The sequence below is a fragment of the Pelmatolapia mariae genome, linkage group LG6, assembly GCF_036321145.2.
Source record: "Pelmatolapia mariae isolate MD_Pm_ZW linkage group LG6, Pm_UMD_F_2, whole genome shotgun sequence".
NCBI classification, from domain to species: Eukaryota; Metazoa; Chordata; class Actinopteri; order Cichliformes; family Cichlidae; genus Pelmatolapia; species Pelmatolapia mariae.
In genome coordinates, this window is record NC_086232.1 from 8,284,653 (window position 1) to 8,303,047 (window position 18,395).

Consider the following 18,395-nt stretch of genomic DNA (forward strand, 5'->3'; position numbering starts at 1 on the left):
TCTACTAGGTGTAACATTGAAGTTGTGCTTTGTTATCACTTGCATTGTTACCTTGTTATCAAATTAAATTAATATTAAAATTAATTACGTTTGTTGGCAGAAATTTCTCTTTTACATGATTAATCCATTTTTGCTGATATTCTGGCTCATTCTGTGGCACATCTCAGCACACAAAGTCATAATTCCCTTTATATCACATTACCTCACCTCAGTACAGTCATACTGTGCAACAGTCATCAAACTCAGCACTAACTATTGTGCAAGAAGGAAGGAAGGACTTCTCCCTTGTGCTTATGGAACTGTCGACAGCCCGCTTCTGAATTGCACAACTATTGCTGTGGTTAATTTAGTTTAAACAGATGTTATCTCCCTGCAGAGATGTTTTATTGACACACAAAGAAAAAGAGAACAGCGGCTAATTTTAAATAAGGAACTGTAGTGTCTATATTTCCACAGAAATGTGACTTAAATAGAAAATCATAGACATGTGTTATTTATGATCCTGCTAGAAGGGTGAATGCTGCACAAAGCTGACAGAGTAGCTTTGCTGTATACCAATAGCGTTCTGACAGGACAGGCAAAGCAAGCAGTGCTTGCCTTGTCAAATCTTAAAAATAGACATAGATTAAAATGTACCAAAGTAAATCTCTACCCTTTCATCTCAGACATAATTGTCATAAAGCTTCTGGCTTGTTTGCATCCATCCATTGTCACTGAAAGCTGAGCTTATGGGGGCTGTGGCCATTTCCTGTTAACAATGACTGGTTCTAGCAAGCTGAGAAGCCAGCAGCTTTTTTTCTGGTGCTTAGCACATGCGCATTGTGGATAAACCTCTCGTGCTTTACAGTAAATTGACTGTCAGACCAACACTGACAGCTGCTGGAAAGAATGACCTGCGGAAGCGCTCTTTCCTAAGCTGTGGGTGTAAAAGTCTACTGCTGAACGAGCTGCTCAGTGCTCGTACAGTCTCATGCAGGGGATGAGAGGTGTTGTCCATGATGGATGTAAGCTTAGACAACATCCTGTCCTCCACAACCTGCTCGATGGACTTCAGTGGACAGTCCAGGACAGAGCTGCCGATCTTGACCAATTTGTTACGTTTCCCCCTGTCCCTCTCTGCCATTCCACCACTCCAACAGACAACAGCATAAAAAATAGCAGACGCCACCACTGTGTCGTAAAACGTCCTTAGAAGAGTCCTGCTCACTTCAAAGGATAGACCCTTTTTGTAAAGGGCTTTTGTATTCTTGGACCAGTCCAGTTTGTTATTGAGGTGAACACCCAGGTAATAGGGGGTGACTTCTTTCTGAAGTCAACCAGCTCTTTTGTCTTGCTGGCATTGATGTGAAGATGGTTCTGTTCACACCAGCTGGCAAAGTCATTGATAACTCCCATGTATTCCAGTTCGTTTCCCTCCGACACCCGGCCCACAATGGCGGTGTCATCTGAGAACTTCTGGAGATGACAAGTGTCCGTGTTATAACTGAAGTCCAGAGTGTACAGGGTGAAGAGAATAGAGGCGAGTACTGTTCCTTGTGGGGCCCCAGTGCTACAGACTTACCACCTCAGACACACAGTCCCGCAGCCTCACATACTGGGATCTACTGGTAAGGTAGTCAACAATCCACATGGACAACTAATGGTCCACTCCCGCTCCCTGCAGCTTCCCCCTTAGCACTGAGGGCTGGATTGTGTTGAAGGCACTGGAGAAATTGAAAAACATGATTCTCACAGTGCATGTCCGGATGAGAGAAGGCCCGATGTAGCAGGTAGATGACAGCATCATCCACCCCAATGTTCAGCTGGTCGGTAAACTGCAGTGGGTCTAGATCTCTCCCAAGTAGTGGGTGGAGGTGGTGAAGTATGATCCTCCCAATGGTCTTCATCAGGTGTGAAGTCAGGGCAACAGGTCAGGGGAATGAGATCGTGGATACAAGCAGCAGAAATGAGCCCCCCCCCCCCCCCCCCCACCCCCCCTTTAGAGATAGGGTGAGAGGTTCAGCCATCTGGGAGGGGGATCTGACAAGGATGCCTGCGGAGCATCTCCTGGGTGAGGTGTCCCAGACATGTCCTGCTGGGAGGAGCCACCGGGGCAGACCCAAGACATGCTGAAGAGATTATATCTCTCGGCTGGCCTGGGAACGCCTTGGTCTTCCCCTGGACAAGCTGGAGGAGGTGCCTGGGGAGAGAGAGGTCTAGGCTTCTCTGCTTAGGCTGCTGTCCCCTTGACCCGGCTCTGGATAAGCAGAAGAAGATGGATGGATGGGAAAAATTAATAATAATACATTTCTAATAACTAACAATTCACTAGCTGGGCCCACGTCCTCATTTTAGGTTTGTCAGCGTTTTAGTAGGTAAAAGTGAATGCTTTGACATAAATTGAGCTTCAGTTTGGGGAAGGCCTCGAAGGGGACTGGCGATGGCTCCCAGGCCTGGCAGATCCCCATTTACTAAATAGAAATGAAGAAATTGAAGAATGGAGAACAAGGAGGGAGGGAGGGTGGGGCACATAAACGAGAATGATCAGCTTGCAGAACTGGAGGAACCTATAGAGATGACAGCCAGAAGGAGCGTGTTTGGAGGCGTGGACCTGCTCCTGAAATTCCGATACATAATCTCCAATAACTGGCTAGCATAAAAGAGTTCACTTCCAAATTTTAGGTCATAAGTCTTGGAAAATTCTTATTATTATTATTAACTTGTAATTTAAATTTTGATTGAAAATATACCGAAAACCACTACTGCCATCTATATGACTACTTTAAGTGAAAGTGAATTTTAAGATAAAAGTAATGGATTTAATAGATAAAACAAATTGAATTTTCTTTATGGTCTTGAGTCAGTATCATGAGGTTTGAGTGTGCTCTTGTGGCCTCTGGTGTTGCAGCTACAGATTTTCATTCCCAGTGCTCACTTTATTATCCATTCATCTGTTCTCAACTGCTGATCCACCTCAGGGTCATAGGGGCTTTAAACAATCTGTTAATCTAAACCACAGGTGTCGAACTCCAGGCCTCCAGGGCCGCTGTCCTGCTTGTTTTCCAACTAACCTGCCCTTGCAGCTTCTTATTGGCAAAGCACACCTGATCCAGGTAATCAGCAGCAGGTAGGGCAGGGATATCCCAAAAACAAGCAGGATGCTGACCCTCGAGGACTGGAGTTTGACACCCCTGATCTAAACTGAAGAAAAAATGCATATCTATTATCCTATTTTTTATTTATTCATTTTTCAGTCTATAGAGTGCATTAATGGTTCTAGTTGTATTGAGACTTTGTTTCATGTTTTACATGAAGACAAGAAACATGATACCATTGAACCTACCACCCAGCTATAAAGACAAAATAACAAAACATAGAGAAGGCCAAAAACAAGTTTAATCAAGATCATCGCTGCGTGTCGACCCATGAACAGTTTTTTCAGGGACATCAAAACAAATGCAAAATGACTTAATTGAAGCTACTGCAGATGTTCTGAAGGAGAACATAAAAGCGGAAGTGAGTTTAGCTCAGGTTATGGCAGTGGAGGTTGATGAAACAACAGGCATTGCAAACAAGGCTCAATTCTCCATCATTCTTCATTACCTATCTGGTAAATTGGTGAAGGAGGCTTATCTCAGCTTTGAATGATGAGGTCAGTGAAGACAGAAGAGCAATTACTAATTATGCATTATGTATACTAGAGACATTCAACTGTGCATACAACCTGATTCCACAAAGATATAATAGCATATTTGTTATAACATCCAACCTAGATGGAGGTAAAAAAAAAATAAATAGAAAGAGTATTAACTCACAGGTATGGACAAAAGCTGAACCTTGTTCTGACACAGTCTGCAAAGATTATACCAGAGTGTAAATCTTTTTGAAGACTCTGAAGGATATTGCAGTCAAGTCTACAAAATGTACCAATTTCCTTCACGGAGTAGTGAAATATTATATTCCATCCGTTGCAGCTCGAAAATGGAACTCAAACTCAAGGCTTGTTCAGACTATCATAATGTATCATTACAGAGGTATTTAATGTTAATGAAGAAAGCCCAGATGAGAAGGATGGAGAGACACCAACACCATCATGTCTAATTTGGCTCCATCAAGACCATCAAGTTCATTTTCTCTTGAGAAATATAAACTTGCGTGTTGAGTAGAAGAGTTGTGTCTGACTGCAGCTATATTTAGCTGAGTGAAGTCACCCACGGGTGGTGGAGGGTGACACTGTCAGACACTTGAGTTGTTATACCAAGTTATTTTAGTATATGCTAATCATGATGTTTCAGTTCCTTAACAATAGTGAACTTTTTGTTCACTTTTTTGTACTTGATAGAATTTAGATTCTTCCCCACATTTTATCTGTAGTCTTAGTAACTTTTTAAGTTCTTCATTTTAATTGTGTTTTCTGATCTCCTCTGTGTTGCAGTGGTACAGAGTCATAAAGGCTACGCATCTACTCAGATGATGGCTCAACAATGAACATAAGCTGCAACTACACATGCCCATCCAAAAGACAAAACACACATGTTAAAAAATGACTGTGATTTACTAAAGGAAAACAGTATGCATCTGTGGATCTGAAAACAGACTGACTGCACAGATCATGATGACTACCATTTTACTCAATAAGGCTTCATTTTGACAATGAGTAGCCTGAGAGAGTTCAGATTCATAACAAACCATGAATGCATCTCAAATAATTCTTACATTTTAAATACAATCTGTGTGTTTATGTAAGAGGATAAATTACAACTTCAGGTTTTTCGTGTTTTCAGATCTCAAGGTGCATATGATAACATCAGAGGGGCAACAGTATGATACCCAGGTACAGCTGAAATGTCACAGCGGCTGTCTGCCTGATTGCCTTTTCTATGTCCGGATCAGGAATGGGCAGGTCATTTCCATATAATAAATGTCTTCTCTTTCATCTAGACATCATTTTCTGTTTTTAAAAGGATACAACAAGATTCTCAGTGTGTGGAACGTGATGTACTGCAACATATGTGTGTGCCTCCTGCACTCCAAGCTGTTTGTTCTCATTCTCATGCCCCTGCTGCCAGTCCCCTCTGAGGCCTTCATCAAACTGCAGCCTCAATTCATGCTTACTGCATCGACCAATATCTACTAGAAATGCTTTGAAATCTAAATGAGGATGTGGTCCTAGCTAGTGAACCACATGTTATTCGAGGCGTCTTGTGGATTTAAATTACTGGTGATTGAAAAGAGGAAGTTATATTCATGAATGGCTCTGAGAAATGCATAGATGTTGAGATGACAAAACCCACCTCATCATTACTCTGGTAAAATCAAGGCTGTAGTAAATACATATTTCAAACATATTTGTTTTATTTTCCCTTTTCTGCTAAGTTTAATGTTCTTTTACAAATAATATACACTCATATACACAGAAACAAAATAAAAAACACAAGCATTCAGTGTGAAGTCTAAAAAAAATAAGTGAAAGACATTTAGATAGAATACATAAATCAAATATAATATGTTCAGGTTTCCTCATTGACTCTGACTTGTAACAGTGATGCTAACCCACCAGCTAACTCATGCTAATTACACCTGGTACAAGGAGAATGAGGACTCAGCAACAGCATCAGGACAGAACTTTACCATCACTGACTTCAGACACACAGTGAGAGTTATTACTTTGTTGTCCCCTTAGCAAGGGTAGGCAGCTCCAGGCCTTGATGCCCGGTGTCCTGCAGGTTTTAGATATCACCCTGGGTCAACACACAATCAAATGATTAGTTCATTACCAGACCTCTGGAGAACTTCAAGACATGTTCAGGAGGTAATTTAGCCATTAAATCAGCTGTGTTAGAGCAAGGATACATCTAAAACCTGCAGGACACCGGCACTCGAGGCCTGGAGTTGCCTACCCTGGTTTACTGAACTTAAGTGAACTTAAAAGGCAAGGCAAGGCAAGTTTATTTATATAGCACAATTCAACAACAAGGTAATTCAAAGTGCTTTACAGAGACATTAAAAACAAAAACAAATAAAAAGCATGATTTGAAATTGATTAAGACAAGCAAACAAACAAACAAACAAACAAACAAACAAACAAACAAACAAAACTGTATATAAAATCAAAAATCAAAACAGTAGATAAAATTAGAACAGTAGATAAAATCAGTAGTTAAAATGTAAGTTTTGAAATTTAAGCTTAAAAGTGTGGATTTGGTGCTTTATTCAAAAGCAGCTGAGAACAGGTGAGTCTTCAGCCTGGATTTAAATAAACTGAGTGTTTCAGCTGATCTGAGGCTTTCTGGGAGTTTGTTCCAGATATAAGGAGCATAAAAGCTGAATGCAGCTTCTCCGTGTCTGGTTCTGACTCTGGGAACTGATAAAAAACCGGATCCAGATGACCTGAGGGATCTGGAAGGTTCATACTGGGTCAGGAGGTCACTGATGTATTTTGGTCCTAAACCATTCAGAGCTTTATAGACCAGCATCAGAACTTTAAAGTCTATCCTCTGACAGACAGGCAGCCAGTGTAAAGACCTCAGAGCTGGACTGATGTGGTCCACTTTTTTGGTCTTAGTGAGGACTCGAGCAGCAGAGTTCTGAATGAGCTGTAGTTGTCTGACTGATTTTTTAGGTAGACCTGTATAATAGAAGCTTTGCAATAACAGAGTCCCTTAACAACAGTTTTATTGCTTTCAATTTTATCTACCAGCATCTGAGCCTCCATGCGTGAAAAGGATGAGAAGGAAGGGAGGGGATCATTTTTAACAACTTCACTTCTGTATTTTGTATATTAACTTGAGAAGATGTGAGAAGAGTCAACTTCTGTGATACAAATGAAAATACTGTCAGTCATGCATTTTATGATTGTGGAGACACATTTCGATGCCTCACACAGAGCAGTAAGTGGAGCAGCTATGAGTTTAATGCAAGTAATCAGTGGATTTGTTCTTCTCACTGTGACAGGTAGGCCTGCTGTATATGTCCCTGTGTGTTTCTGATACTAATCTACTAGAGTAACTAGAAGTAAGAGAAAATGTTAATTGAGTCACTCATTCTGAGTTCAAAGTTGTTGTTGTTGTTTTTTTATTATTTAATTTCTACAATTGTTGTATGAAATACTTTCTGTTTCAGTAAAAGGACTAGATGTTACAATCCCTGACCAAGCATTGCTTTAAATGGATTCATCGTGTGTTATGGCCATTATCACTAGACACCCTCGTCCAAGGAGGCTCTGCCAGGGTTGATCAGGCCCTGTGTCACTGGTTTATGTGAAATTGTTATTTCTCTTCTTCTTTCTGCTGTTTAGTTTCCTACAGTTTATTCTATCTATTCACTGCAAGTGAGAAATACTTACCTACCTAAATACTTACCATACAACAATTGTTGTATGAAATACTTTCTGTCATTAAAGCTGGGCAGTACCAAGCATTCTTCTTTGATTAATCACTAAAAGTAAACATTATGGGTATACTGGAATCCTTTTCTGTGAAATAACAACACTGAGAAGTTTGTCAGAAGTTCAAATTTTTTGTAATCTAATCATTTAATTTTCTGTGTTGTTTTATTCCAACACCATACATGTAGGTGGGCAGTAATGGTCTTGTCCTTTTGTCATGAAACCGCTGTGTGGCAGGCAGCATTTGGAGCTAAGTGCAAGACTTGTGAGACAAGAAACAAACTCAAAACAGCTTTAATGGTGAAATCTTTCAAAAACAAAACAGAGTATAAAATAATAAGGAGGGATGTCAGTTTAGTTTGTCAGGTAAAAGCCAGGGAATAAAAATAGGTTTTCAATCTGGACTTAAAGACCTGCACTGAAGACGCTTGTCTAATATGAAGAGGAAGGTTGTTCCAAAGCATCGGAGCCCAGGATATCCTAATACCTTGAGGCAATCACATGTAAAACACAATATTTATGAGTGTTTTAAGTTGTAAATCGTTCAGATTTGACCAAAACACGACAGGAAGGCTAGCAATCTAGGGAAACAGAACAAGGGAGCACACAGCATTGAGAGACGATGCGACAAATGACAAGCAGCGACTCGGACAATAAACAAACACATAGTAATGAGGGAAGGAAGTGGAACAAAATACAAAGCACCAGAGACAAGAGACCATTAAAATAAAACAGGAAATGACAAACACAGAGACACAAACACAAACCTAATGACTAAGCAAATAACTACCATTTAAAATAAGAGAGAATAAAGAGTATATAATATGAAAAGACACTGATAAACAGATAAATGCTGTCAAGAAAAGCAGGATTCAACTGCAGGACTTCTTAATCAAATCAAAGACAGTGAGATTATTTACAAGGTGCAATAAAAACAGTTTCATAATGTGACATCCACATTTGTGTTAATCCCACTCCAACACCCAAACTCTCTCTGCAGCTTTACCCCAAATATTTACAAAGAGGTGTCCGTGCTGTCTTCAAAACTGCTTCACAGGTTTCCTGGACAGAAAGGAGAACATCTTCCAAAGAACAAAACGGTCTTTAACTTATGAACCAGGGTTTCACCAGGGTTTGTCATACAACAATCCGGTGTTGACTGGTAGAAACAGCAGGTTGGATCGGCGAGGACATAGGGACAATGACAAACAGAGAAGTAGAGAACTAGAAATTAATCCTCTCGAAGCCCAGGGACCATGGCATTGTTTTCCAACAATGTTATTGTTCCATTAACTTTAATATATGATCCTAAAGCCTGACACCTACATTTCCGGTCTCGCGTTGACTTCTTTTAACACATTAAGCACATTACAGAATCGCGCAATAAAAGAAGCATTGAAGCAATTAATTTGTGTTGAGAATTTTTTATAATCAAATTATTTGAACACCAATGGCACTGCTTGCTTTACTTCCTGAGAGTAATCACAATGTCTTGCAACATCACTTCTTCTTAGAGGCCATCCTTCTAGGTGTCACTTCTGGTTACAGCGTTTATGGGTCTTTGAGTTTAGTTCCTTTTATGACTCTGAGTTTATTTATATTTCTGGTTCATGATTTCTTGTCTGTCTCATCCTGTGTCTCCTGTGAGACTCTGTCATGTCCTGTGCATAAGTTTAACCACTCATGTCTCTGTTAATTACATATCCATCTCATTGGATGGATATGGCCCATTGTTTTCCTATTTGTGTCTCTCTCTGTGTCTCTCGCTCTCTCCCTCCATGTCTGGGCTACGTCCACACTAATGCGTTTTCGTTTGAAAATGCATCGTTTTCTCTCCGTTTTGGCCTCCTGTCCACACTGAGACGGCGTTTTCCTCAAGGAAAAACGCAGCGTTTTGAAAACGCTCTCGAAAACGCATACATTTCAAAACGCAGCTGTCCCGTCGCAGTGTGGACACACGAAAACGCAGACTTTCTAAAACAATGATGTATTTTAGTCATGTGATGCAGTCATGTGACCAAATAAACAAAGATTATACATTATGCATTATACAGCGGTTGTTTTGATTGCTCTCAATTTTGACTGCCCTAAAAACGATGAATATCAGTTTGTACATGCTCCAAATAGCTTTTCGTCAATTCTTGAATTCTCACTCGCTTTTGCGCATGCGCAGGACTGGAACGTAAGCATTTTCATCCGTTTCAGTGTGGACGCAGGACTCTGTGAAAACGACTGAAAATGCTAGTGTGGACGTGGTTTTCAGATGAAAACGCCATTTTCAAATCTATCCGGGCTAGTGTGGACATAGCCTTAGTCTCTGTGTTTTGTCTCCCTTACCTGTTGCCATGTTCCTCTCCTCGTTTCATCCTTTGTCTCCCCCAGTCAGTCATTATGCTTCAGTATTTGCTTATCCCTGTTTCAGCTTCAAGCCTGTGTGTTCTTGTCAGTGTTTGTGTGTTCGTGCACTTCCTGTTTTATTTTGACAGTCACTTGTCCTGCTCTTAGCTGTAGCTGATTTCTGCCCATTTTTTTCCATGTCTTCCTTTTCAAAAGATCTCTGAGCTAAGCTGGGTGTTAGGCCCTATACATACCCAGAAAACTAAAGATATTCAAGGTCCAAACACGGTTTCTCTTATAACACATCAGCCAAGACAATATTGATATTCAGTATCCAAACATGCTGGGAGCCAAATGTTGCTCTCTAGAGCCCACAACCCTTTTACAGTAAGTCTGCTTTGGCTGTCTGTTGAAAAAGTTCTGATCTCTAATCTCTAAATTTGTGTTATCCAGTTGATAATGCACAGTTTAGATGGAGCTGATGTGTGGGTGAGGGGACTCGCTGTAAATGTTCTGTAAATGTGGTCGTAGGGTTTCCAATGGGAGAAACATTTCATCACTCATCCAAGTGACTTCTTGAGTCTCAGCTGACTGCAGGTTTCCCCAACTTTCTAAACACTACATTTGCATAATGGCTGAAACTAGCACCAGTGACTAGTTCATCAGAGCATAGTGTGAGAGCATGCATCGTAATCTATGAACTTCTAACCCCTGCGATTCAATCGTACAGTTTGAGCAGGAGCTGAATAACGGGACTGAAAAAATTGCACAGTGTATGCCCAGCTTTAGATGAACAGGCATATGTAATACATGAGTGGGGCAAAGAAAGGAATTGGCAGGAAATACCCTATTTGTGCAGCAATCAGCATGATGTTTTCCACTTCTTCTCTACACTTTTACCCTATGTGCCAACTGCAGTAGGCAGATGTTGTTGCAAACACCAGCGCAAGTGGGCCTGATGGTGAAGGACAGTCTTGGCCTTCTGACAGCCCTATGAGTTCAGAGATCTCTGCCAGATTGTCTGGGTAGAGGTTACTTCCTGCCTTCTAACATGAAAGTCAGAGTCTTTAGCTGAGATGTGTTTTCCATGATACTTGAAGCTGGAAATGTAGCCTACAAAAAAAAAAAATTAAAATAGGTTTATAGTCTGATTTTCTTTTTTCTCTGATGTGCTCTGTGTTACAGCGGTACAGGGTCAGAATGATTGGGGAGTGACTTACATGTCTTCTCAGATCTGCAGTTTAAAAGGATCAACAATGGAGATACGCTGCAGCTACACATACCCATTCAGAACGGATAACCCTTATATAGTTGTGAAGACATTCTGGTTTATGAAAGACAGTAATTTTGTGTTTGTAGATCTGAGAACAGACTCAGAGTATTCAGGTCGTGTTCAGTATCAGTGTGAAAATAAGAACTGCATGGTGAGAATCACGGACCTGAGAGAGAGCGACTCAACTGAGTACAAGTTCAGATTAATCACAAACCAACCAGGAGGGAGATTTTTTGGTTCACCTGGAGTCACTTTGACTGTTGCTGGTAAAATTTTAAACTAATCACTTACTATTTTAAATCCAAGTATTTACTGTGAGTGTGTTTGTGTGTTTTATCTGTATGTTGTCAGCTGAGTTTAATGTTCTTTATTTACTAATGGGCAGATCTGCAGGTGCAGGTGAGCAGATCAGCTGTCAGAGGTGATTCTAAGTCAGCAGATCTGAAGTGCGAGAGCAGTTGTCCTCTGCCTGATAATCTCTCCTACATCTGGTACAAGAATGAACAGATCATCACAGGACAAACATCTAATCTTTATCTAAACCACTGGGATCCTACAAACAGGATTTCCTGTGCTGTCAGAGGATATGAGAACTCTCGCTCTCCTTCAGTGGGTAAGTTCACGTACTAAGTCCTCTGATTATATGCATTTTTATTTTATTTGTCAGTACTGTCTTGAATTTTTTATGTGACCAAACAATGTGTAGCATTCAGTTCAGCAAGAAGCATTCAGTTCTCTCTCTCCACAACACTCTGTCTCACAGTGGTGAAGGATGTCTGGGATGTGACCTACACCACTACTCAGGTCTGTGCCTTCAAAGGATCATCAGCAGAAATACGCTGCACCTTCAGATACCCATCGACTGTAGATGGCACAAATACAAAAGTTCAGAAAACTTTCTGGTTTACTAAAGTCAAAGATAATGAACCTGTGGATCTGACAACAGAGTCAGAGTACAGAGATCGTGTTCAGTATCAGTGTAAAAACAACGACTGCACTCTGAGAATCACAGACCTGAGAGAGAGCGACTCAGCTGAGTACAAGTTCATGTTCATAACAAACGATCCAGGAGGGAAATATTCTGGATCACCTGGAGTCACTTTGACTGTCACAGGTAAAATAATTTCCACTGGAAGTCACTTTAAACATGTATTTGTGGAGATGTTGACTTATTTCTGACAGACAGTCCCAGATCAGCTGCAAAACAGCTTATTTCAGTTTTGTTTTCAATACATTTAATTTCTTCTTGTTCCATATCGAAGTTCTACTTGGAACCTTATTAAGATTCAAAAATGCAAAAAAGGATTTTCTGCCATTTTTCAAGTGGTCTTCAACTTTTGAGTCTTCAACTCTCTGTTTTTTTACTCCCAGATCCACAGCTCCAGGTACATGTGAGGAGATCAGCAGTAAACTCTTATTCTAACTGGACAGAGCTGACATGTCACCACAACTGTCAGCTACCTGATCAATCTTCCTACATCTGGTACAGGAATGGACACAAACTTTCATCAGACGAACAATATTTTCACATGGACACATTTGATTCTACAGACAGTTTTCACTGTGCTGTGAAAGAACATGAGCGATTCCCTTCTCCAACAGTGTGTGAGTTCACTACTTTTTGTTTCATTAAAGGAATTATATTTAATCTTTCTTTATATACGTGTATGTTAGTTTAGTCACAAGCCTTTCTTGTGGGAAGTTAACGATGTTTTCTTTTTAGAATATAAATTTATAAAATTTAGTTTTGTTATGACCATGTTGTCATTTTCCTTATTTCTCATGCAGATGCTCCAAAGCTTCCCTCTGTGTCAGTGAGTCCCTCTGCTGAGATAGTGGAGGGCAGTTCAGTGACTCTGACCTGTAGCAGTGATGCTAACCCAGCAGCTAATTACACCTGGTACAAGGAGGATGTCATCAATCCTCTCAGTTACCAAAACCAACATGTTTTCAGCTCCATCCTCCCCTCTGACTCAGGAAAGTATTACTGTACAGCTGATAATAACCTGGGACAAAAGAGATCTGAAAGCAGAACTATTGATGTGAAATGTGAGTAAAACACATTTATAAGCTGTAAATTCTTTATTCTCAATTGAACAGTTAACATCAACTTTAGAGATAAGATTTAATGAATCATCATGAAGAGTGGAAACAATTACAATTGTTATTACTTTGAATGACTGAATGAGAGTGTCTGTGTGATCTGAAGACATTGTTTGGTTTTAAACAACATCTCCTTTTGATGCATTGGTAAAATAAAAACTCACTGCCATGATTACAGAAACGTATTGACTAATTTTATGTTTTTTACTGATAATATATAATAGAAAACCTATCAAATAGCAAAATATATGATTTTAAGATACAACATTTTGAATTAGATGGTACAATAGCAGAAAAGTACAAAACAAACTGGAAGAACATGTTGTAACTAATTTAATTAATGGGTAAAAAAAAATGTTTCTACAAAATCTAGAAATACTTCAGAATATGTCCCCTAACATGTCTTGATGTCTATAAGCTCAGAGGACAATTAGAATTAGCAAGTCTAGGAATCTATAAAATCCAGTCCATTCTGTCAGTCCACATGGTGCATTTACAGATGGATGTTAATTGCTTATCTCTATTAGTTTGGAGGACAGTGGAAAATATTGTAGCAAGTCTAAGAATAAGTATGGCATCCTCTGTCTCTACCCATCAATGTAAAATGCAAGGCTTTAATGTCAGTGAAAAACTTTCATACTTAATACAAGGAGAGATTATTCATACACTTTTTCAATGTTTCCTAGATAGTCCAAGGCTTCCCACTGTGTCAGTGAGTCCCTCTGGTGAAATAGTAGAGGGTAGCTTTGTGAATCTGACCTGTAGCAGTGATGCTAACCCAGCAGCTAATTACACCTGGTACAAAGACAAAAAAGTACTGTCAGGAGGACAACAGGATGTTTATCACTTTAGCTCTATCAGTTCTGAGGACAGTGGGAATTACTTTTGCAAGTGTCGGAATTTGTATGGACAGGCAAACTCTATGTCTCTATCCATCGATGTAAAATGCAAGTATTTTTTGTTTGTCCAAAACTTTCAAAATAATTATTTTCAGGGTTGTCGGAGCAATTTTGATTAGATTTTTTTTCCGGTTTCCCAGATGGTCCAAGGCTTCCCACTCTGTCAGTGAGTCCCTCTGGTGAAATAGTAGAGGGTAGCTTTGTGAATCTGACCTGTAGCAGTGATGCTAACCCAGCAGCTAATTACACCTGGTCCAAAGACAAAAAAGTACTGTCAGGAGGACAACAGGATGTTTATCACTTTAGCTCTATCAGCTCTGAGGACAGCGGGAATTATTCTTGCAATTCCAAGAATATATATGGACAGGCAACCTCTATGACTCTACACATTGATGTGCAATGTAAACGTTTTTTAGCAGTGCAAAGCTTTTACAATACTTCTTTACAATGCATAAATGATGTCAGTAAATGTATATTGGTTCTTTCCTGTTTTGTAGATGCTCCAAGGCTTCCCACTGTGTCAGTGAGTCCCTCTGGTGAAATAGTAGAGGGTAGCTCTGTGAATCTGACCTGTAGCAGTGATGCTAACCCAGCAGCTAATTACACCTGGTACAAGGAGAATGGCCATGCTCATCTTAGATACTTGAAACAATTTACCTTCACATCCATTCAGTCTTCTGACTCTGGACCTTATTACTGTACAACTAAGAACAACATTGGAACAAAGATATCACCACACATTTTTATTGATGTGAAATGTGAGTGAGGCATCTTAATATAAAGAACAGAAATGAAGTTCTTTAAGAGTTATATTTTAAACTCATTAAGTTCTCTTTTGCAATTATTTCAATCCATTCGATGCATGTCCATACATGTACAGATGCTCCAAGGCTTCCCACTGTGTCAGTAAGTCCCTCTGGTGAAATAGTAGAGGGTATCTCTGTGAATCTGACCTGTAGCAGTGATGCTAACCCCACAGCTAATTACACCTGGTACAAAGACAACAAAGTACTGCCAGCAGGAACACAGGATGTTTATCGCTTTGTCTCTATCAGTTCTGAGGACAGTGGGAATTACTTTTGCAAGTGTCGGAATTTGTATGGACAGGCAAACTCTATGTCTCTATCCATTGATGTAAAATGCAAGTATTTTTTGTTTGTCCAAAACTTTCAACATAATTATTTTCAGGGTTGTAGGAGCGATTTTGATTAGATTTTTTTTCCGGTTTCCCAGATGGTCCAAGGCTTCCCACTGTGTCAGTGAGTCCCTCTGGTGAAATAGTAGAAGGTAGCTTTGTGAATCTGACCTGTAGCAGTGATGCTAACCCCACAGCTAATTACACCTGGTACAAAGACGACAAAGTACTGTCAGGAGGACAACAGGATGTTTATCACTTTAGCTCTATCAGCTCTGAGGACAGCGGGAATTATTCTTGCAATTCCAAGAATATATATGGACAGGCAACCTCTATGACTCTACACATTGATGTGCAATGTAAACGTTTTTTAGCAGTCCAAAGCTTTCACAATACTTCTTGACAATGCATAAATGATGTCAGTAAATGTATATTGGTTCTTTCCTGTTTTGTAGATGGTCCAAGGCTTCCCACTGTGTCAGTGAGTCCCTCTGGTGAAATAGTAGAGGGTAGCTCTGTGAATCTGACCTGTAGCAGTGATGCTAACCCCACAGCTAATTACACCTGGTACAAAGACAACAAAGTACTGCCAGCAGGAACACAGGATGTTTATCACTTTGTCTCTATCAGTTCTGAGGACAGTGGGAATTACTTTTGCAAGTGTCGGAATTTGTATGGACAGGCAAACTCTATGTCTCTATCCATCGATGTAAAATGCAAGTATTTTTTGTTTGTCCAAAACTTTCAAAGTAATTATTTTCAGGGTTGTAGGAGCGATTTTGATTAGATTTTTTTTCCGGTTTCCCAGATGGTCCAAGGCTTCCCACTGTGTCAGTGAGTCCCTCTGGTAAAATAGTAGAGGGTAGCTTTGTGAATCTGACCTGTAGCAGTGATACTAACCCAGCAGCTAATTACACCTGGTATAAAGACAACAAAGTACTGTCAGGAGGACAACAGGATGTTTATCACTTTAGCTCTATCAGCTCTGAGGACAGCGGGAATTATTCTTGCAATTCCAAGAATATATATGGACAGGCAACCTCTATGACTCTACACATTGATGTGCAATGTAAACGTTCTTTAGCAATCCAAAGCTTTCACAATACTTCTTGACAATGCATAAATGATGTCAGTAAATGTATATTGGTTCTTTCCTGTTTTGTAGATGGTCCAAGGCTTCCCACTGTGTCAGTGAGTCCCTCTGGTGAAATAGTAGAGGGTAGCTCTGTGAATCTGACCTGTAGCAGTGATGCTAACCCAGCAGCTAATTACACCTGGTACAAGGAGAATGGCCATGCTCATCTTAGTTACTTGAAACGATTTACCTTCACATCCATTCAGTCTTCTGACTCTGGACCTTATTACTGTACAACTAAGAACAACATTGGAACAAAGACATCACCACACATTTTTATTGATGTGAAATGTGAGTGAGGCATCTTAATATAAAGAACAGAAATGAAGTTCTTTAAGAGTTATGTTTTAAACTCATTAAGTTCTCCTTTGCAATTATTTCAATCCATTCGATGCATGTCCATACATGTACAGATGCTCCAAGGCTTCCCACTGTGTCAGTAAGTCCCTCTGCTGAGATAGTGGAGGGTATCTCTGTGAATCTGACCTGTAGCAGTGATGCTAACCCCACAGCTAATTACACCTGGTACAAAGACAACAAAGTACTGCCAGCAGGAACACAGGATGTTTATCGCTTTGTCTCTATCAGTTCTGAGGACAGTGGGAATTACTTTTGCAAGTGTCGGAATTTGTATGGACAGGCAAACTCTATGTCTCTATCCATTGATGTAAAATGCAAGTATTTTTTGTTTGTCCAAAACTTTCAAAATAATTATTTTCAGGGTTGTAGGAGCGATTTTGATTAGATTTTTTTTCCGGTTTCCCAGATGGTCCAAGGCTTCGCACTGTGTCAGTGAGTCCCTCTGGTGAAATAGTAGAGGGTAGCTTTGTGAATCTGACCTGTAGCAGTGATGCTAACCCAGCAGCTAATTACACCTGGTCCAAAGACGACAAAGTACTGTCAGGAGGACAACAGGATGTTTATCACTTTAGCTCTATCAGCTCTGAGGACAGCGGGAATTATTCTTGCAATTCCAAGAATATATATGGACAGGCAACCTCTATGACTCTACACATTGATGTGCAATGTAAACGTTCTTTAGCAATCCAAAGCTTTCACAATACTTCTTGACAATGCATAAATGATGTCAGTAAATGTATATTGGTTCTTTCCTGTTTTGTAGATGCTCCAAGGCTTCCCACTGTGTCAGTGAGTCCCTCTGGTGAAATAGTAGAGGGTAGCTCTGTGAATCTGACCTGTAGCAGTGATGCTAACCCAGCAGCTAATTACACCTGGTACAAGGAGAATGGCCATGCTCATCTTAGTTACTTGAAACGATTTACCTTCACATCCATTCAGTCTTCTGACTCTGGACCTTATTACTGTACAACTAAGAACAACATTGGAACAAAGACATCACCACACATTTTTATTGATGTGAAATGTGAGTGAGGCATCTTAATATAAAGAACAGAAATGAAGTTCTTTAAGAGTTATGTTTTAAACTCATTAAGTTCTCCTTTGCAATTATTTCAATCCATTCGATGCATGTCCATACATGTACAGATGCTCCAAGGCTTCCCACTGTGTCAGTAAGTCCCTCTGCTGAGATAGTGGAGGGTATCTCTGTGAATCTGACCTGTAGCAGTGATGCTAACCCCACAGCTAATTACACCTGGTACAAAGACAACAAAGTACTGCCAGCAGGAACACAGGATGTTTATCGCTTTGTCTCTATCAGTTCTGAGGACAGTGGGAATTACTTTTGCAAGTGTCGGAATTTGTATGGACAGGCAAACTCTATGTCTCTATCCATTGATGTAAAATGCAAGTATTTTTTGTTTGTCCAAAACTTTCAACATAATTATTTTCAGGGTTGTAGGAGCGATTTTGATTAGATTTTTTTTCCGGTTTCCCAGATGGTCCAAGGCTTCCCACTGTGTCAGTGAGTCCCTCTGGTGAAATAGTAGAAGGTAGATTTGTGAATCTGACCTGTAGCAGTGATGCTAACCCCACAGCTAATTACACCTGGTCCAAAGACGACAAAGTACTGTCAGGAAGACAACAGGATGTTTATCACTTTAGCTCTATCAGCTCTGAGGACAGCGGGAATTATTCTTGCAATTCCAAGAATATATATGGACAGGCAACCTCTATGACTCTACACATTGATGTGCAATGTAAACATTTTTTAGCAATCCAAAGCT

General features: G+C 40.0%; 1 protein-coding gene across 1 annotated transcript; it reads left to right on the forward strand.

Annotated features, from left to right (window-relative positions):
* Positions 1–10,959: 10,959 nt before the first annotated feature.
* On the forward strand, positions 10,960–18,150 carry LOC134628855 (sialoadhesin-like). Its single transcript, XM_063475636.1, has 14 exons — positions 10,960–11,242; positions 11,362–11,589; positions 11,740–12,090; positions 12,348–12,581; positions 12,765–13,025; positions 13,766–14,026; positions 14,476–14,736; positions 14,859–15,123; positions 15,212–15,237; positions 16,662–16,922; positions 17,015–17,275; positions 17,372–17,632; positions 17,755–18,019; positions 18,108–18,150. Exons 1-14 carry the CDS (start codon positions 10,960–10,962, stop codon positions 18,148–18,150), a joined length of 3,261 nt encoding a protein of 1,086 aa, XP_063331706.1.
* Positions 18,151–18,395: the final 245 nt, after the last annotated feature.